We start from the raw sequence: 17845 nt of genomic DNA, 5'->3' as shown, positions 1-17845 counted from the left end.
TGTTATTAAAAGGAATTTAATAATCTTAATTAAAAACTCTTAACAGCGAATTCTGTCACAGGCCTTGGCAGCTGGAAGCAACTCCAGGGGCATGCGCCCCTTGGGGATGTGGCTGGGCCCAGTCTTGGACATGAGACCCACCGCTGCCACATGGCAAGGAGTTACCAGGAAGTTATTCAATACAATATCAAAGATCCATGAGGATATTTTTTTTTAAAAAAAGTTTTAAATATATTAGACTCTCTTGATTGCCATTTTTACACAAAGCTGCTGATACAGTATACAGAGTTTTAACTTTTTTTTTTCACATAAAATACATTTTTCTTAAGTGTTCTCTGTACATCAGTGGCTTCTGGTCTGGTGAATTATTGCGGAGGGCTGGGGGTCTGCAGACTGTTTCCTGGGTGTGCAGAGCCAGGCCCCGCACAGTGGCACTTGCAATGCCCACAGGAAGCAGGCCCTCCAACCAACAAGAGCTCCCTCTGGAGGAGAGGACCACAGCTTCTGGCAAAGGGAGTCACTCCTGCTGAGTTGTCCATTGACCATGTGACCCTTTGCTCTAGTGTGCCCTGGGGAAGGGGAGGCTAACCCCAGGCCCCAAATAGCAGGGGTTACATACAGTCTTTCTGGGCATCTTGTAACGAGCGCCCTTCTGGAAACTTTGCTCTGGGAGAGCAGGTGGGAGAGACAGCTCCGAATCAAACAGTGCCTGACACCAAGAACCAAGAGTCACATGTTATTACAAAGCCAGCAAACTTGTGGTAGGCCGGGACAGGGGCCACATCTTTGTCTACTTTTCTAAGCTTTTTGAAACTGACCAAACAGTGCAGAGCTGTACGTTTGATGTAAAATTATATCCTGAAGTCTTCAGTAGACCTGGGCCTAGGGTTCATTCAGGTTCCCTGAGCTACTGGCAGGAAACTCACAATCTGGAGATAACCACCAATTTCCAATTGTTTGGGGCATAAGGTGGGAGCAAGAGCCAGAGCTCACAGCGAGCCAGGCGGCACCTGCCTTCAATCTGCCAGAAATTGCCACCAGACCTGGGACTCAGCGGGAGCTGGGCATCAGGTGGACCTTGCCAAGTTTCTCCCAGCTCTTTGATCCACACCTGCCAGGGAGAGAGGCTGATTCACAGGAAAGATTTGATGTTAAAAGTAGGAGCTGCTTTCCCTCCCAGTCCCCACTGGTGGAGTTGGGGGGTGGGGGGGCTATGATAGATAAGCAAGACACAATGACTTAAGACCAGTGATGCATTTGGCAGCAAAACCCGAAGACTCCTTATCTTCTAGACGATGACCTCAGACTGCTATTATACAATCCCCCCTAGGGATGCTGGCCCGGAGGCAGCTGACTCTGAAAGTTCCTGATGAACTTGGGATGGTGTCTGCCTGGGACCCTAGATCCAGCATCTTCACTCAGTGGCAAATGTTATCCAGGGTTGGCCACGAAGGTATTTCTCAGTTAAAAGGATTCACACACTTAAGGATTCCAGAAGCTGAATGGCATGGGGCCCCTGGGCCAGGATGCAGTCCCTCTGCTCAGGTGAACCAGGTAGGGCTGCTGATGTCTGTGGTCCTGAAGAAATGAAAACCAGGAAGTGTTCTCCTCACTCCATCTTTGTTCCTCCTCCTTCTGCAGAACCTGACATAGTGCCTGTATGTTTCAGCTACTCATGAAGTTAATGAATGAACAAACTGATGACCCTGGTTCACTCACTGGAGGTTGTTCTCTAACTCATCCCTCAACATTCAGGAGACCCACCACCACCACCACCACCAGGAAGAGCTCTCCAGGGACTCAAAGTCCTAATAGGGAACATTTATCCCTGATGGAAAATCAGAGCTAAAGCCCTGGAGTCATCTCTAAGGTCAGCTCCTGTGGGGGAATCAGCTGGGATTCCCAGCCTTCTGGGTGGAGAGGAATGACCCAGAAGAAGGAGGGAAGGAAGGAGGGAATGGCCGGGAGGGCTCAATATGGGCAGTAGATGCCTTCAGCCTCTGGCCCCTGCTCAGGAAGATCAGAACACCTGCATAGTTGTTTCCTGGGGAGGGGGGCTGCCCAGGCATGCCCCACCTTGTAGGCCAAGTTAGCCACAGAGGCATCTCAGTGGAGCTGCATACTATTTTAAAGCCAGAAGTATGTTTTTTTGGATATTCTCCTGCTTTTGCCATATGCTGAGTTGATGGAGATTGTACTCCCAGACCCCAGAGATGCGAGAGGTGTCATGCACACCTGACTTCAGTCTCCAATGCTGCACCTGTGCCCTAGACTCCTCTGTCCTGGAGTTGGGGTGGGGTGACCAGGTACTGGGAGATCTGCTCCTACAGCCACCAGGGCCACTCTCTGGCCCAGCTGCTGTGCTCTTGGCAAAGCATCAACCAGACCCCTTGAGTTCCTGCTTCCTCTCTGGGATATAGGAGCCATGGGGGCCACAGACAGGACAGAGACTGACATAGAGCAGACCCCATTACTAGGTTGTGGCACAAGGCGGGGGCTCCTCCAGCCCCAGTCCCCTGACCCCAGGGAGAATTCTCACAGGCTCAGAAAGAAGGTTAGAGGGATCCCTGATCTGTTCCCCACATCAGAATCTGGACCTAGAAGGCTCCTTCAGAGCTCTAAGGAGGTAGTTTTAGGATAAATAAAGGCGCACAGAGCAGGAAACAAACCTGCAGCTTGTCAGTTACACCAGTAGGATTTGGCTGAGCCTGTGGATGGCGCCTGACTCAAGGGCGAGAGTTTCAAAGGGGCTCATGAGATAATGCAATGGTGAGATGGCATCAGGAAGACCAGGGCTATGACATTGTAGGGCCAGGGAGAAGCCCACTCCTCTCCTGAAAGCAGTACAGGATGTTGGCCATGGGCACTTTGGATTTGCAGCCTTGGGGTACCACTACCCCAGTGGGAGCAGGCTGGGAGCCCTGGGGCCAGGCAGGAACTCACAAGAGCTAACTGACAAACTCCTCTCACTGAACATTCCAGAAAAGGCAAAGCGGGGCCTGGGGCCTGAGCATTCACTCTGCACACTTGACTGATATGTAAGGCAGAAGACGTGGGGCACAGGCTTCCCAACTGCTCACCCTGGTGGCTGAGTCTGAGCAGGGCTAGCTGAGATGCACGGGACCAAAACAACCCGAATCAATCACAGAGATGGGCTGGGGGCCTAGCAAGGCTCTGTCACTGCTCACCAGAAATGTTCTCAGAAATTAAGTCATCCCTCTCCCTGGAAAAGGGCCTCTTCACCAAAGCCCCTGGCTTAGCTTCATTTTTCCAACACCAACGGGTAAACCTGATCTTGACACCATCGTGGGAGAAAGTGAATTCAGTTATCTCCAACCTGGAGTTTTAGAGCCTAAAAGGATGTTTTCATCAAATGTAGTCTGGAAACACTGACTTTGCTGCATCCCTCTCCATCCCACCCCTTTATACCTCCACCTAGAGCAAAATCAGAGTAGAATGGCTTGGTTTTCCACGTAGCCCCTAGGTGGTCACACAGCTCCTGTGTCCTGCTATGGACAGGAGGGCAGCTCTCAGCAAGGATGTGCCCATCACATCTCACCCTGGCTTCCCCTGCACATAGAGAGGACTTCCTGTCCCTGCCAGGTGTGGATGGTAGCCCAGGACCCTGGTACAACTCTGAGCAGGACTGTGGGTCTCAGCTTCGCAGGTTCCTCCCATTTAAGCCACCTGGCTGTGGTGCCAATACCGTCTTCACTTCAGTCCTTTTGGGAATGGCCCACAAATTCTCAGCCCCACCGGCTCTCCATGAGCCCAGGTGTCATTCCTGAACATGTGGACTGACAGTTCACGAGTGTGTGTGTGTGTGTGTGTGTGTGTGTGTGTGCGCGCGAAGAGACATGGGAGTGCTGATCCTCAGAAGCCTTTATCAAGAACAGAACTAAGGTCCCAAGCCCGCCCTCCCCCAGGCTGGCAGCAGAGTGAGTCGGGGCCACTGTGTTTCAGATGGCAGACAATGCAGCAAGAAGCAGAACTGTGGGGAGTGGGGACGCTGTGACAGCTGCCGAGGGGTGGGGTCCGCATTCCTATGGAAGGCAGAGCCCACCTCTCCCCGGCTGCCCTGTGATGCCTCCCCAGTCAGGGCAGTTGGGCTGGCCTGGATTCCAGGGACCCTCCCCAGGCATCTCTCTCCTCCAGCACACCAAGACTAGGAGATACGGCAGCAGCCGTGGACCTTCTCTTCCATCTCCTCCATGGGGGCCTTGAACTTTAAGAGCGGGGGATCTCCACTGGTGACCGTGTAATACACGGAGGTCCCGTTGCTGCTGTAGGGTGAAGTTCTGCCTCCGATCAAGGGGGCCTTGCCTTCGTTGCTGCTCTCCCCGGTCCTGGCCATGCTGCTGCCCAGATGGGTGCTCAGGAAGGGGTGGCTGAGCAGCTTGGCTGCAGCCCGCTGGCGCTTTAGCTCCAGAAGCGTCTGGGGGCTCTGCTCCTTGTAGCCGCTCCAGGGCGGGGTGGCCTCGGCCACGCTGGGGCTGCTGTAGGCCATGCTGTAGTCAGGCACCTCGTGCACCTTCCAGACATCCCCGTTGGACAGTGCATACTGGTAGGCACTGACTGGGCCCCGGAGGCCATTCTCAACAGGCCCATCCAGTTCACCCCGGGAGATCTTGGTAGAAAATTCTGAGAGCAGCACGGGCTTCTCCAGCCTGGGGTTCTGAGGGTGAGAAGAACAGCATTACCGACTGGCTGGAGGGGCTGCACCCACAACCCACTGCACCTCTGCCGAGGGCACAGATATTCTGATGTGTTCTCCATCTGTTTTCTCTACCTGGGTCATCGGGCTTCTGTGTTCCTCTAGGGCACCACACATCCACGTGTTCTGGAAGAGCTGAACAACCCCATCCTCACTCCAGGGGCTGGACCATGACCCCAGGCCTGGCTAGTGCACATATTTTTCTACAGGGATGGGTCCAGGAAAGAGCCCTTGACTGAAGGTGATTCAGTGAAACTCTACCCCAGGACTTTTGCTAGAACAACTTGGAAGAAGAAGTTTCCATAGGAACTGCAGGAGGCAAGAATGGTGTAAAAGGGGGCTGTGGAGACGCCACATTAAAAGTGCTTTCTCTGCTTGTGGGAGAAGCCACCATTAGGATAAAGGAAAAGAGAGAGAAAGAAAGATACCACATCCTCATGTTGTGCTTTGAGCTCTTAGGTCTAGTTAAGCTCAGACTTTCCCAGTTACATGAGCCAACAAATTCCGCTGGTTGCATGAGTCAATTTCAGTTGGATTTGCCCATCACTTGTAATCCTTCCTCGCTATTCTCAGCAAAGCCCCACTGCACATGATGGAGATTCCTGTCCAGGGGTGCTGGATGGTCCTTGCATAACAAGAGCTTTAAAAGCAGCCACTGCCCAGAAACCAGACACCAACAAGGAGATATAAGTGACAGTGGCAAGGATGGAAAGCACACTCCACAGAGTGAACAGACACAGGAAAAACTGGAAACATGTGTCAAGGGGCTAATTTTCCAAGTATATCAACAGCTCTTTAGAAGTCAATTTTAAAAGACCTAAGCACCTTTTTTTTTTTTTTTTTTTTGCTTTGTTTTTCAGTACTAAGAGTTGAACCCAGGGTCTCACACATGCTCAAAAAATATTTTTTAAAATAAGGATCTATTTTAATGCAATTCTGATCAAAATCCCAATGGCATTGCTCATAGAAATAGAAAAAGCAGTCATGAAATTCATCTGGAAAAATAAGAGACCCAGAATAGCTAAAGCAATCCTTAGCAGGAAGAGTGAAGCAGGTGGCATCACTATACCAGACCTTAAACTCTACTACAGAGTAATAATAATAAAGACAGCAAGGTATTGGCACCAAAACAGACTGGTAGACCAATGGTACAGAATAGAGGACACAGAGACTAACCCATAAAATCACAATTATCTTATATTAGACAAAGGTGCCAAAAACATGCACTGGAGAAAAGATAGCATCTTCAACAAATGGTGCTGGGAAAACTAGAAATCCATATGCAACAAAATGAAATTAAACCCCTATCTCTCACCATGCATAAAACTTAATTCAAAACAGATCAAGGACCCAAGAATTAAACCAGAGACTCTGTGTCTAATAGAAGAAAAAGTAGGCCCTAATCTTTATCATGTGAGATTAGGCCCCAACTTCATTAATAAGACTCCTATAGCGCAAGAATTAAAACCAAGAATCAATAAATGGGATGGAATCAAACTAAAAAGTTTTTTCTCAGCAAAAGAAACCATCTATGAGGTGAACCAAGAGCCTACATTCTGGGAGCAAATTTTTACCCCTCACACATCAGATACAGCACTAATCTCTAGGGTATATAAAGAACTCAAAAAAACTAAACACCAAAAAAACAAATAACCCAATCAACAAATGGGCCAAAGACCTGAACAGATACTTCACAGAAGAAGATATACAATCAATCAACAAATATATGAAAAAATGCTCATCATCTCTAGCAATCAGAGAAATGCAAATCAAAACTACTCTAAGATATCATCTCACTCCAGTCAGAATGGCAGCTATTATGAAGACTAAAAACAGTAAGTGTTGGTGAGGATGTGGGGAAAAAGGTACACTCATACATTGCTGGTGGGACTGCAAATTGGTGCAGGCAATATGGAAAGCAGTATGGAGATTCCTTGGAAATCTGGGAATGAAACTGCCATTTGACCCAGTTATCCCTCTCCTCAGACTATACCCAAATAATTTAAAAACAGCATACTACAGAGACACAGCCACATCAATGTTTAAAGCAGCACAATTCACAATAGCTAAACTGTGGAGCCAACCTAGATGCCCTTCAGTGGATGAATGGATTAAAAAAAATGTGGCATTTATACACAATGGAATTTTACTCAGCATTAAAAGAGAATAAAATCATGGCATTTTCAGGTAAATGGAAGAAATTGGAGAAGATAATGCTAAGTGAAGTTAGCCAATCCCAAAAAACCAAATGCCGAATGTTTTCTCTGATATAAGGAGGCTGACTCATAGTGGGGTAGGGAGGGAAAGCATGAGAGGAATAGATGAATTCTGGATAGGGAAGAGGGATGGGAGGGACAGGGAGGAGGCAGGGGATTAGGAAGGATGGTGGAATGTGATGGACATCATTATCCAAAGTACATGTATGAAGACACGAATTGGGTGTCAACCTACTTTATATACAGAGATGTGAAAAATTGTGGTATATATGTGTAGTAAGAACTGTAATGCAAAAACATAATAAATGTATAAACCATGAATTGGTGTGAACATTCTTTGTATGAAAAATTGTGCTCTATATGTGTAATAAGAATTGTAATGCATTCCACTGTCATGTATTTAAAAAATAAAATCAATTAAATAAAAAAATAAGGATCTATGCTGTGCACCAGCAAGACTGTTTCTAGGACTTGTTTCACAGACAAACTGCCTCATGAGTACATAAAGGCCTGCACGTCATCTCTGGGCAAGCAAAAATTGTGACCAGCCCCTGCATTGCAATGTTCTGCAACTGGTAAAGAGAATGAAGGAAGTCTCCACATGTTGGCATGGAAAGATCCCCAGGAAACATAAAATTAGGTTAAAATATAACATTGGGACAGACACTTTCCATAGTATGTTTATTTATTTTTTTATGGCTTCGTCTGAACCAAGCAGGCAGATCAATGCCATATCACAGAAAGCAGGGGACATGCACACAGATGGTCCAACTCAGTGGTTCTCAAACGTTAATGTGCAAATGAGTCACCTGGGGAATCTTATTATAAAATACATATTTTGTTTTTTTTTTCTAATATTTTATTTTTTAGTTTTCGGCGGACACAACATCTTTGTTTGTATGTGGTGCTGAGGATCGAACCCAGGCCGCACGCATGCCAGGCGAGCACGCTACCGCTTGAGCCACATCCCCAGCCCTAAAATACATATTTTGATTCAATAGATCTAGTTTGGGGCCTGACACAGCATTTGTAACATTTTGCTGTTGAGGCTTTGAGTAGCAAGGACCTAAGAAACTGATTTGGATACTCATTGGAATCATCTGGAGAATCAAAAAGACATTTACAGTCAGCCTTTCCTATCTGCAGGTTCTGCACCTGCAGATTCTATCAACCTTGGATGGAAAAATAACACAAAACAAATACTAAACATGTATAGACTTTTTTCTTAGGATTATTCTTTAGACAAATACAGCATAACAATTTACATAGCATTTACATTGTATTAGGTATTATAAATCATCTTCCATAAGTAATGGGAAGACTGCCTGGTTATATGCATTTGGTATAAAGGATTTGAACATCCACTGCTTTGGGTATCAGTGGAGGTTCCTCTGGAACCAAGTCCCCATGGATACAAAGTGACAGATGTATATAATGACAATCTGAAAAGACTACATATTACATGATTCCAACCATATGATATTCCAGGAAAGGCAAAACTATACAGACAGTACAAGATCAGAGGTTGCCAGGGTTTGGTGGAGCACCATGGGTTCGGGGGAACACTGAAAGCACCCTACATGGTATATGATAGATGTATGTGCGACACTCTGCATTTGTCAAAACTCACAGAATGTACAACCCATAGTGCACCTCCTGTGAACTGGAGGTGTTAGCTAATAATTAGTGTCCCAACATCGGCTCATCAGTGATATATATGTGCTACATTAGTGCAAGATGTTAATAAAAGGGGAATCTCAGGAGCATGAAGAAGTGGTACATAAGAACTCTCTATACTTTCCACTAATTTCCTGCAAACTTAAAATTCCTCAAAAAATATATTAATAAAAAAAAGAAATTCATAAATACAATGCCTGGGTCCCCACCAAGGAGATTCTGATTTCATAAGTCTGGGCGATGCCTCAACATTAAGAGTTTTTGTTTTCTAAGAAAGAAAGAAAAAAATCTGTTTAGGTAACACACACACACACACACACACACACACATATTTGTTGTTGGATCTCTATTTTATTCATTTTTTATATGCAGTGCTGAGAATTGGACCCAGTGCCTCACACATGCTAGGCAAGAGCTCTACCACTGAGCCACAACCTCAGGCCTCCTGAGGTGATTTTTGTTGCACAGTTAAACCACAGGTTGAAGAGCCTACCGTGGTTGTGACCAGGACTAGGGAGTTAGCTCTGCCAAAGAGTGAAGCAAAGCCAGGTGCAGTGGCACCCGCCTGAATTCCCAGAGGCTCAGGAGGCGGACTTTGATTGTGAGTTCAAAGTCAGCCTCAGCAAAAGCAAGGTGCTAAGTGAGACCCTGTCTCTAAATAGGGCTGGGGATATGGCTCAGTGGCCAAGTGCCCCATATCCCCAGTACCAAAAAAAAAAAAAAAACGAGTGAAGCAAACTTGGCCTGGGGTGGGGGGCTCACAGGCCAGAGCCATGGTGGGAATCTAATGTTGGGGGCAAGCTGAACAAATACTCCCTCAGATAAGGGGCTCTCAAATCCTTGTGTCATTAGAATCTACACCTGAAGGCTGGTTAAGCACAGCTGGACCCCAGGCCAAGGCTGCTGATTCAGTATGGCTGGGGTGGGGCTGGACATCTGCTCTTCTCACAAGTTCCCAGGTGATGCTGATGCTGCTGGTCCAGGGACCACACTTTGAGAATTCTCACCTTAGAGACTACCATATGCTAACACCTGAAGCCTTGAAAGGAATAGGGATGGAAAAGGAAGAAGCTTTGAACTCTGTCGCTGTGTCCTGTGATCTTGTTTCCTCCAGGATCGGGGCTGGAGTTTGCATGGGGCCCTGGATGCTGAGAGCTGCCTGGAGGTGGGTTGCCAGGTGACGTGGTCCTGCTCTGGCCATACTTTCTCTGCACCTCCTCTTTTCCCCAGGCCTGAAAAATCCATCCTCAGAGGCAAATGAACCCATGTATTTGCCTTATATAAAATCAAACAGGTTATAGTCTTAATGAGGAAGCCCAGAGATCAACAACAACAACAACAACAGAATCAGTCCTAAGTGTGGTTCCTAGTTCCAGAACCCCCTGTGGATCCCAAAATCTTCATATGGTCAAATTCCTCATATAAAATGATGTCACATTTGCATATAACTTTCATATATCCTCTTGTATACTTTATATCTTCTTAGATTACTTACAATACCTAATGCAATACATATGCTATGTAAATAGCTGTCATGCTACATTGTTTAGGGAATAATGATACAAAAAGCATCTGTACATGTTCAGTATGGGCATAGTCTTTCAAAAAATATTTTCAATCCAAGGTCAGTTGCATCCGCAGATGCAGAACCCACAAATATGGAAGGCTGACTGTATTCCACAGAGTAAAGAAGAATGATCTGGTACTATATGCCACACATGGATGCAGACATAAAGCAGCCAAACACAAAAGACAACATACCGCACAGATCCATTCGTACATATACATATGCAAAACCAATCGAAGCACTCAAAATTAAATAGGGGGTAGGGGAAGGGATTGATGGGGAGAGGGACCACAGGATCCTTCAAGGGTGATAATGTTCTAGAGACTCATCTAAGCACACACATTTATTAAAAAAAAAAAAATTGGAAAGGGCTGGGGTTGTGGCAGAGTGCTTGCCTGACATGTGCGAGCACCACATATAAATAAGTAAATAAAATAAAGGTCCATCAACAACTGAAAAAAAATTGGAAAACTCACTTAAGATTTGAATATTATACCATACATAAGATACACTTCAATCACAAAGAAAAAATAAAGCATAGCTGGGAAACATGTGAATGTGATTTTTTGATCTACAATTCTTTCCTTCCCTCCTCTTAAGCTTAGGGCTGGGCAGAACAGGGCTTGCCCTTGTACCCTTTCCGTGCCCAGCATTCCCTTGGCAGGTGCCTTCACTCATGCTAATGAGACAGCCTGAGCGTGACCTCCATGGGCATTCCAGGCAGCTTATCACTTTGCATCTCGCCCTAAGCAATATCCGCCAGGAGTGTTTCATCTGTTCACTGCCAGAAAGAATGATCCCTGAAAGTACAGCTAGCTCCTCCCTTCTGCTCAGCAATTCTGCTCTAGCCCTAAACTTGTCCTTTCCAATTAGTAAGACAGCTGCCACGCATGGACCTGACCCTGTTGGTACTGGGTCGATCAGAAACCAGGACCTCTGGATGTGATTATTTGGAATAGGGTCTTAATTAGCTAAATTAAGACATAGTCATACTGGACTGAGGTGAGCCCTAATCCAACAATGTCCTTAGAAGAAGAAAAAAGAGACTCAGACACACAGGAAGAAGGCCTGTGAAGACAGGGGTGGAGATTGAAGTCATGCTAACAAAAGTCAAGGAACACCCGAGCCACCATAATTTGTTACAGTAGCCACAGGAAATTAATATGCACCATTACAGGAAAGCACTTCAAAGCCCAGGCCCACTAGCAGCTTCTGGAACAGGCTTCTTAGAGGTCCCTTAGCTCCTGGGATGACCAACCTACTGAACCTGTCTTCTGGAGAGTTCCAAACCAGATCTGCTGGAGAGTAAGGAGGCACATGGCAGTCACTAGCTCCCTCCTGCATCCCAAGCTCCCAGCTCTGACTAACACACCTGAAGGTCACCACATTAACTACAGAAGCCACCACAACTGGACGGGATCCAGCTGCTTAAGAGCCAGCTATTTCCCTCTGAAGGTTCTCATATAAAGGGAAAAACCAGGCCTGGCCCTATTCTCCCAAGGCAATGGCTGACACTGGGCGGGGTGGGAGGTCACTCACTGGGTCCTTATTCTCTTGGTCTGTCCTGGTCTCCCGGATGTCCCCGTTGTAGGCGGAGGTGCGCTGATCCTCGGCTGCGCTCCGCTGCTGCCACAGTATGGCCTCGCCCTCGTACTCCTTTCTGTATAGGTTGGTCCTGTCCGAAAGGCTGGCTCGACGCACCACCTTCCTGAGGGGACAGAGCGGGGGCTGGAGGCTGTGCCCAGGCACCACAGGCAAGGGCATGCCGGGGGACCCTAGCTGCCCTGCTCCTGACTCACCCACGGCTGCCCGCGCTGGATGTCCTCCGGCTCAGGGACGACTTGTGCCTCAGCTGTGACTTCATGATCACGTCATGCTTGTGCTTGAGCTCCAGCAGCAGGACCTTGAACTCCTCCTCCTCACACAGGTCTAGGGGCCAGAGAAAGCAGTTGTCGGGGGCAGAGCAGGGACCTGTGGCCCGAGAGGGTACCCCTGACAAGAGGAGCCACCACCCGAGCCCACTGAAAGCTGCAAAGCCTTTGGGGGCACGCAGGGAGGGAGAAAACAAGGCCAGGCGTATTTCCTGGGCTACACCTTAGAAGAGGGCAAGCATGGGAACCCCCAGTGTCATGCACAGTCACAGCTCCCAAGGCTCCCAGCTGGGACAGAGGGACTCCTACTCCTCTTTGATAGTTTCCGGGAGAGTCTCTTGAGAGAAATAGCATAACCTCATCCTTGTGGCTCAAGCAAAAAGTTATGCAAAGAAACTGAGAAACATACACAATCCAGTTTACCTAACCCTTTATCCACCTATCCATCTACCTGTTGACCTTAGGTTCATCCTCTGCCCACCCATTTATCCAGCCAGCCAGCCAGCCATTCAGCTACATATTAACACATCTACCCATCAACATCATCCATCCATCCATCCATCTATTCATTCATCTGTTCATTAATCTATCATTATTAATGCAGTCATCATCCATCTACCTAAATCCACACCCATCCCACACCATTCAGCCATATATTCATCCATTTATCCTTTCACCCATTGAAACGCGGTACCTCTGTGCCTACCAGGTACTATCTGGACTTACCTATTGGCATCTCATCCATGGAAGTCCTTGCACTGAGACTAGCTCCGTGGGACACCAGTAGCTCTGCCATCTGCATCTGAAACACGAGAAGAAGCCCTTGTTCCCTTGACCAGGCATCACAAAGCCTAGGAGGCAGAGGGTGCCCAAGCCTCTTAGTTGTATTTTTTTAATTTGATGATGCTGGAGATCAAACCAGGGCTTCGTGGGAATTTTTTGTTTGTGTGTTTGAGACAGGGCCTTGCTATGTTTCCCAGGCTGGCCTTGAACTCATGATCCTCTTGCCTTAGCCTCCTGAGTAGCTGGGATTGCAGGTATGCAAAGTATGGTGGATCTAAGTTGATTCCCAGGAAGATCCTAAACCTGGAGCCATGGGGGTACCCGGGAAGATGCAATGGGCATGGAAGGCCCTCCTCGTGCCTTGGTCACACCAATGGAGAGACAGAGGAGGAGCTGGCTGTGACTCAAAAGCTGTCAGGTATCAGAGGAGGGACTGTGTATGCTGCAATCTTATCTGGGAAACAAATGGAGAAAATACTCAATGCAGAAACGATGGGAATTTTCTAATTGGGAAAAGTTGATTATCATTTCATTAAGACACCACTGACCAAACGTCTTTACAACTCCCTGAGTCTTCATCCCACGTACCTGCTGTAGTCAACACCTTAAGTGGGTTTTCTGAACCAACTGCCAGCTCAAGGACTTGTTGACAGTAGGATGTCCTTGTGCTGGCCTCCCCCACATCCCTGTCAGTGTGAACTACCTGTCCCCAGAAGGCTGCTGCATGCAGGGGCTCCCAGCCATCCCAGTCCTTCACATCCACACGGACTCCATGGTCCAGGAGGAGCTCAGCTGCCCGCAGGTATCCATGGGCTCCAGCTATGTGCAGCTGGAAGAGAGGGAAAAAGGGAGCCTTCCCTGGGGGATGGCCCCACATTTGCAGGCACATATACCTCACCCCCACCAACATCCCCAGAGCATCTTCGAGGACAGCAGAATGGAATAGAATGAGGTGGGAATATCAGCTATATTGCAGAGGGTTATTAAATCTGGAATACAGATCTAGAAGAGAAGGCAAAGAGAGTTCTACTCCTCTGTGGTTCCCATACAGAGTGCTGAGACCTGGAGCTTGGTGCTTGGCTGGGAATATAAGGCATGAGTGGGATAGTGACACTGTTAATATGAGACCGATTGTTGCTAAGATCTGCTGAGTCTATGTGACCCTATTCTTAAGTTTTAGGCTGAGAAGATGATCCAAGCAGGGACCCAGTTGATAGAAATGAGTGTGAAGTAGGGGTCAGAGCTCTGAACCCTGTAGGAGATGCCTAGTTATCTCTCCTGGCCTACCAGGTCATCCCTGAGGGGCCATGAAGGGAGCTTGGTACTATGGAGCTCTACCTGCTGAACTTGAGACCCCTGGATGCCCACGACCTGCACAGAGCCTAAGCTTGGTGCAGTGCTCAGCCTTTGTGGGGGTGGGATTCCAAGTCCATGCCCTTGTTTTCAGTTTAGCGGCTGCAGAAGCCGACTCTCTCTCCATAGTAGTGAGCTCCAGGATGCTTGAGGGTCTTGGAGCAGAAGACAGGGATGTTTCCCTAAATCATTGACACTTGGCTGCAAGAAGTGGAGTTAAGCAAATGAAAGTTAGGCAAATGAGAGAGGGAAGAAGGTTCCATTGTTTTGTCTAGAAAGCATGTGATAGAAGAGGTGCTCCTAACTGTGAAGTGATAGGAGAGGTGCTCATAACTGTGGTGACTGAGGGTGGATGGAATGATGGATGGATGATTGGGGGAGTCTAGCTTCTGAAGACAGGGAGCCCAGAGGAGAGGCTGTTGCTGCAGAATCAGGGAGAGCTGATGAGGGAAGGCAGTGGGGGAGGAGAGGAGACACTAAGGCAGGGGAATGGACAGTGCAAAGCAAGATGGCACAGGTGAGTGGGTGAATCGCGGCATCAGTCCTTGAGAGAGGGACACCACTGGAGGAGGGGACTGCTCAAGAGGGGTACCAGGAGCCTGCAGTGAAGAAGGATCTTGGAGACAGAACGTGTGCACAGAAGATCCAAGCCTAGCATCCAGGGCTCCTGACTCTCAGCCCGGATCCACCAGGGCCTGGTCCACTCCAAGTCTATGAGGTCTTGGTTCTGTTACCTTTCCCCAGCCCAACCGGCCTGGCCCATCTTCTCACCAATGTGGCACCCTGGGCATCTATCCAGTCAAGGTCCTGGCCAGCTGCGATCATACAATGGATGTCCGAGATCATCTGCTGCTCAGGGGCCGCCCGCATCTCGTTGATTTTCTCCTGGGTGATTCCTGCAGAGTGCAAAAGAGGACCAAATCAGCATCCTCATGCCGGGGCCACAAAGGGGAGGGAGGGCAGGTGGGGAGGTGTGGTTCCCGACCCCAGGGTCTTCCAGTCAAGGGGCACGTAGACAAGCCCACAAACCATTGTCCCCCAGGCCCGATGAAATGAACACCACAAGCTGACCCACAGAGAAAGAGCCATTTTCGCCTGGCACTCAGTAGGCACAGTATCAATACTGGTCACTTTGCTGTTCCCCTGTCTAAAAGTCCCAACCACCCACCTACCCGCCTCCACCTGCTTAACTGCCTGGCTCTCTCTCTCTCTCTCTCTCTCCCTCCTGTCTCTCTCTCCCTCACCTCACTCTCTCTGTCTCTCTGGTACTAGAGATTGAACTCAGGGGTATTTTTACCACTGAGCTACCTCTAGTCCTTTTTATTTTGAGGCAGGTCTCACTAAGTTGCTGAAGCTGGCCTCAAACTTGTAATCCTCCTGCCTCAGCCTCCCAGTTTGCTGGGATCACAGGCAGGAGCCACTGCACTCAGCTCTGTCTCTTTCTTTAGGTCCCAGCCTGGATCACTTCCCCACTGCTACTTTCCTTGGTCTGGCCCACAGTTGTGTTTGCAGCACCAGGTACACAGGACTCAATATATTTTGGTTGCAGAAATGACTGAATTAATGAATCTATTACTTGAAGAGTTGAGTAAATAGAGGCAGAAGGGCCCAGAAAGACACTCGATAGCCTAGACTGCAGGCTAAAAAGTATAGCTGTTACTGGCAGCTACTAATGGTACTTAAGGAGAAGATGACATGCTCTATAAAAAGATTATTTGATTATTCGAACAAGCACCCTTGAATAAAATTCAAGAGGTCTCTAAACTTGAAGAGATGAAATAAAATACATGCTTATTTTGGTTAAATTAAATTTAGAATTTCCTACATTAGAATAAAAGCAAACCCCATGATAGTATTAGCAGTCAGAGCCTGTGAGTTTATCATGAACAGAAAGTAGGGGTTCCCTTATTGATATATTATTGTTTAATGAATTAATGAAGTTTCTACCTAATGTATTTAAAAATATTTCAGTAGCTACGTGTAAGTATAATTTGACTTCCTTGACAATTCTATGATCTCTTAGCTACGTTGAGTGACACTATTCTGAGAAGGAGTCTATAGAGTCACCAGACTGGCACAAATATCATTAAGAACCTCTGCAGAAGGTGATGGAAGTGCTTAGGTGTCAGGGAACAAAGAGACCTAGTGGGTGGTAACTGCAGCGATCTGAGGAGACACACAAGGCCAGGGCCAGACAGGACCTTGGGCTGCGGCTGAGGTCTGGACTGGAGGCCTGTCTACAGGGAGGCGCTTCAGAGGCAAGCATGGTGGCCTCTCCCATTGCTGCACTGTTTCCTCTCTGAGCCTCGTTCGTGAGCCGAGAACAGCCCACATCTTGTTTATCCAGGCCCCTGGCAGCCAGCTTGGTGCCTGGCACAGAGCGGCACCCGCAAAATGTTCTTAACTTTTTATTATTTTCCCAAATGGAAATATATCTTTATGGTGACTGTTTACTGAATTGTCACAGCTGACGAAGAGGAGACAAGGCCAGCTGAGGCTGCCCGCGCGCGGGTGTGGGTGACAGGGATGAGAACAATATCTCCCTTCAGCATAGCACGCTTTTCAAGGTCCTTTCACGTCCTTATCTTGTTAATCACACAGATAACAATAATAATGAGCAACTATCACATTTACTGCAGCCTGAGCATAAAGAGGCAGGCATACAGCTAACACGCTCACTTGCATTAATCTAAGCGACACTCCTTGCAATACTGTACCCAATTCATAGCATGCCATCCTCCCTTACCCTGGTACGCCATGCAGGTCTCAATGACATCCAGGGTGGGCTCGTCCTCGCAGAGGTCATATGGCATGTTCCCATCAGAGTTGACAGCAAGCAAGTCAGCCCCACTGCAGAGAAAGGGTCAGGGTGAGGGCCCGGTGGGTGTGGCTAGGGTTGGTCCTGAAGCCTCTGCCTCTGTCCTCTCAGCCACATCCCCAGCATCCATGACTCCACCATGGGCACCCAGCAAAGTGATGCTCATGGTTTTGGCATCCCAGGGCCCCAGGTAGAATAGACCAAAGTCCTAGAAGACCTCTCTCTGCTTCCTGTTCTGTTGAAGCAGCAGGTGGGCACCTAGGGACAGATATTAAAATTCTCCCTGGTGACAATACTAAAAATATAAACAGCAATGGGACCAATCACCAGGTACCTGCTTGGAACTAAGCCTGCTCTAAGCCCTTAATACATGTCACCCTATTTAATCCTCATAATAGTCCCCATGGGGTGGTACCTCATCTCAGGAGGGAAAAAGACTCAAAAAACTCTGTCACATCCAATGTCAAATAGCTTGGATGAGGTAGGGCCAAGACTCAAACTCTGATCTCTCTTGTGTTAGCTCTTTTCACTTCTTGTTCTATGTCAGTCTTTGTTGATATGTAGACACTCCTCTAAGTCCCCACCCAAAATGCTGGCCAGGACAGGGGCAGAATGAAGCTTTGGGACTCCCTGGAAGAATTTACCTTTTGGGCCAGCAGTGTCCAAGCCCGGCTGTGTGGGGGCACCATACAGCAAAATTACCTGGGGACCATTGAAATAAGAGGCAGTTCCTTGGGCTTCGCTCCAGCTCTTCTGAAACAATCTCTGGAGGTGAGGCCTGGGAATATGTATTTTAAATCCAGGCCTCAGGTGATTCTGATACAGATCAGCATTGAGGACCCACTG

The 17845-nt window shown here is 47.8% G+C and overlaps 1 protein-coding gene across 4 annotated transcripts in view; it reads right to left on the bottom strand.

Moving 5' to 3' along the window:
- The window catches only part of Ppp1r16b (protein phosphatase 1 regulatory subunit 16B), a 101799-nt gene continuing 83954 nt past the window's right edge, over window positions 1–17845 (bottom strand). For 3 of the 4 annotated variants that reach the window (XM_005329839.5, XM_040276169.2, XM_078051778.1), the window contains exons 5-11: window positions 16928–17031; window positions 14953–15077; window positions 13532–13657; window positions 12772–12847; window positions 11974–12103; window positions 11714–11882; window positions 1–4675 (exon numbers count right to left, since the gene is read on the bottom strand). In XM_005329839.5, the coding sequence (XP_005329896.1) occupies window positions 4166–4675; window positions 11714–11882; window positions 11974–12103; window positions 12772–12847; window positions 13532–13657; window positions 14953–15077; window positions 16928–17031 (1240 nt within the window). In that variant the 3' untranslated portion in view covers window positions 1–4165. The remainder of the gene's footprint in view (window positions 4676–11713; window positions 11883–11973; window positions 12104–12771; window positions 12848–13531; window positions 13658–14952; window positions 15078–16927; window positions 17032–17845) is intronic. The other variant, XM_021729497.3, reaches the window with a different exon arrangement.

Source organism: Ictidomys tridecemlineatus, chromosome 5, assembly GCF_052094955.1.
Source record: "Ictidomys tridecemlineatus isolate mIctTri1 chromosome 5, mIctTri1.hap1, whole genome shotgun sequence".
NCBI classification, from domain to species: Eukaryota; Metazoa; Chordata; class Mammalia; order Rodentia; family Sciuridae; genus Ictidomys; species Ictidomys tridecemlineatus.
Note: the sequence above shows the minus strand (reverse complement) of the source record. Positions and strands in the feature narration are given on the sequence as shown.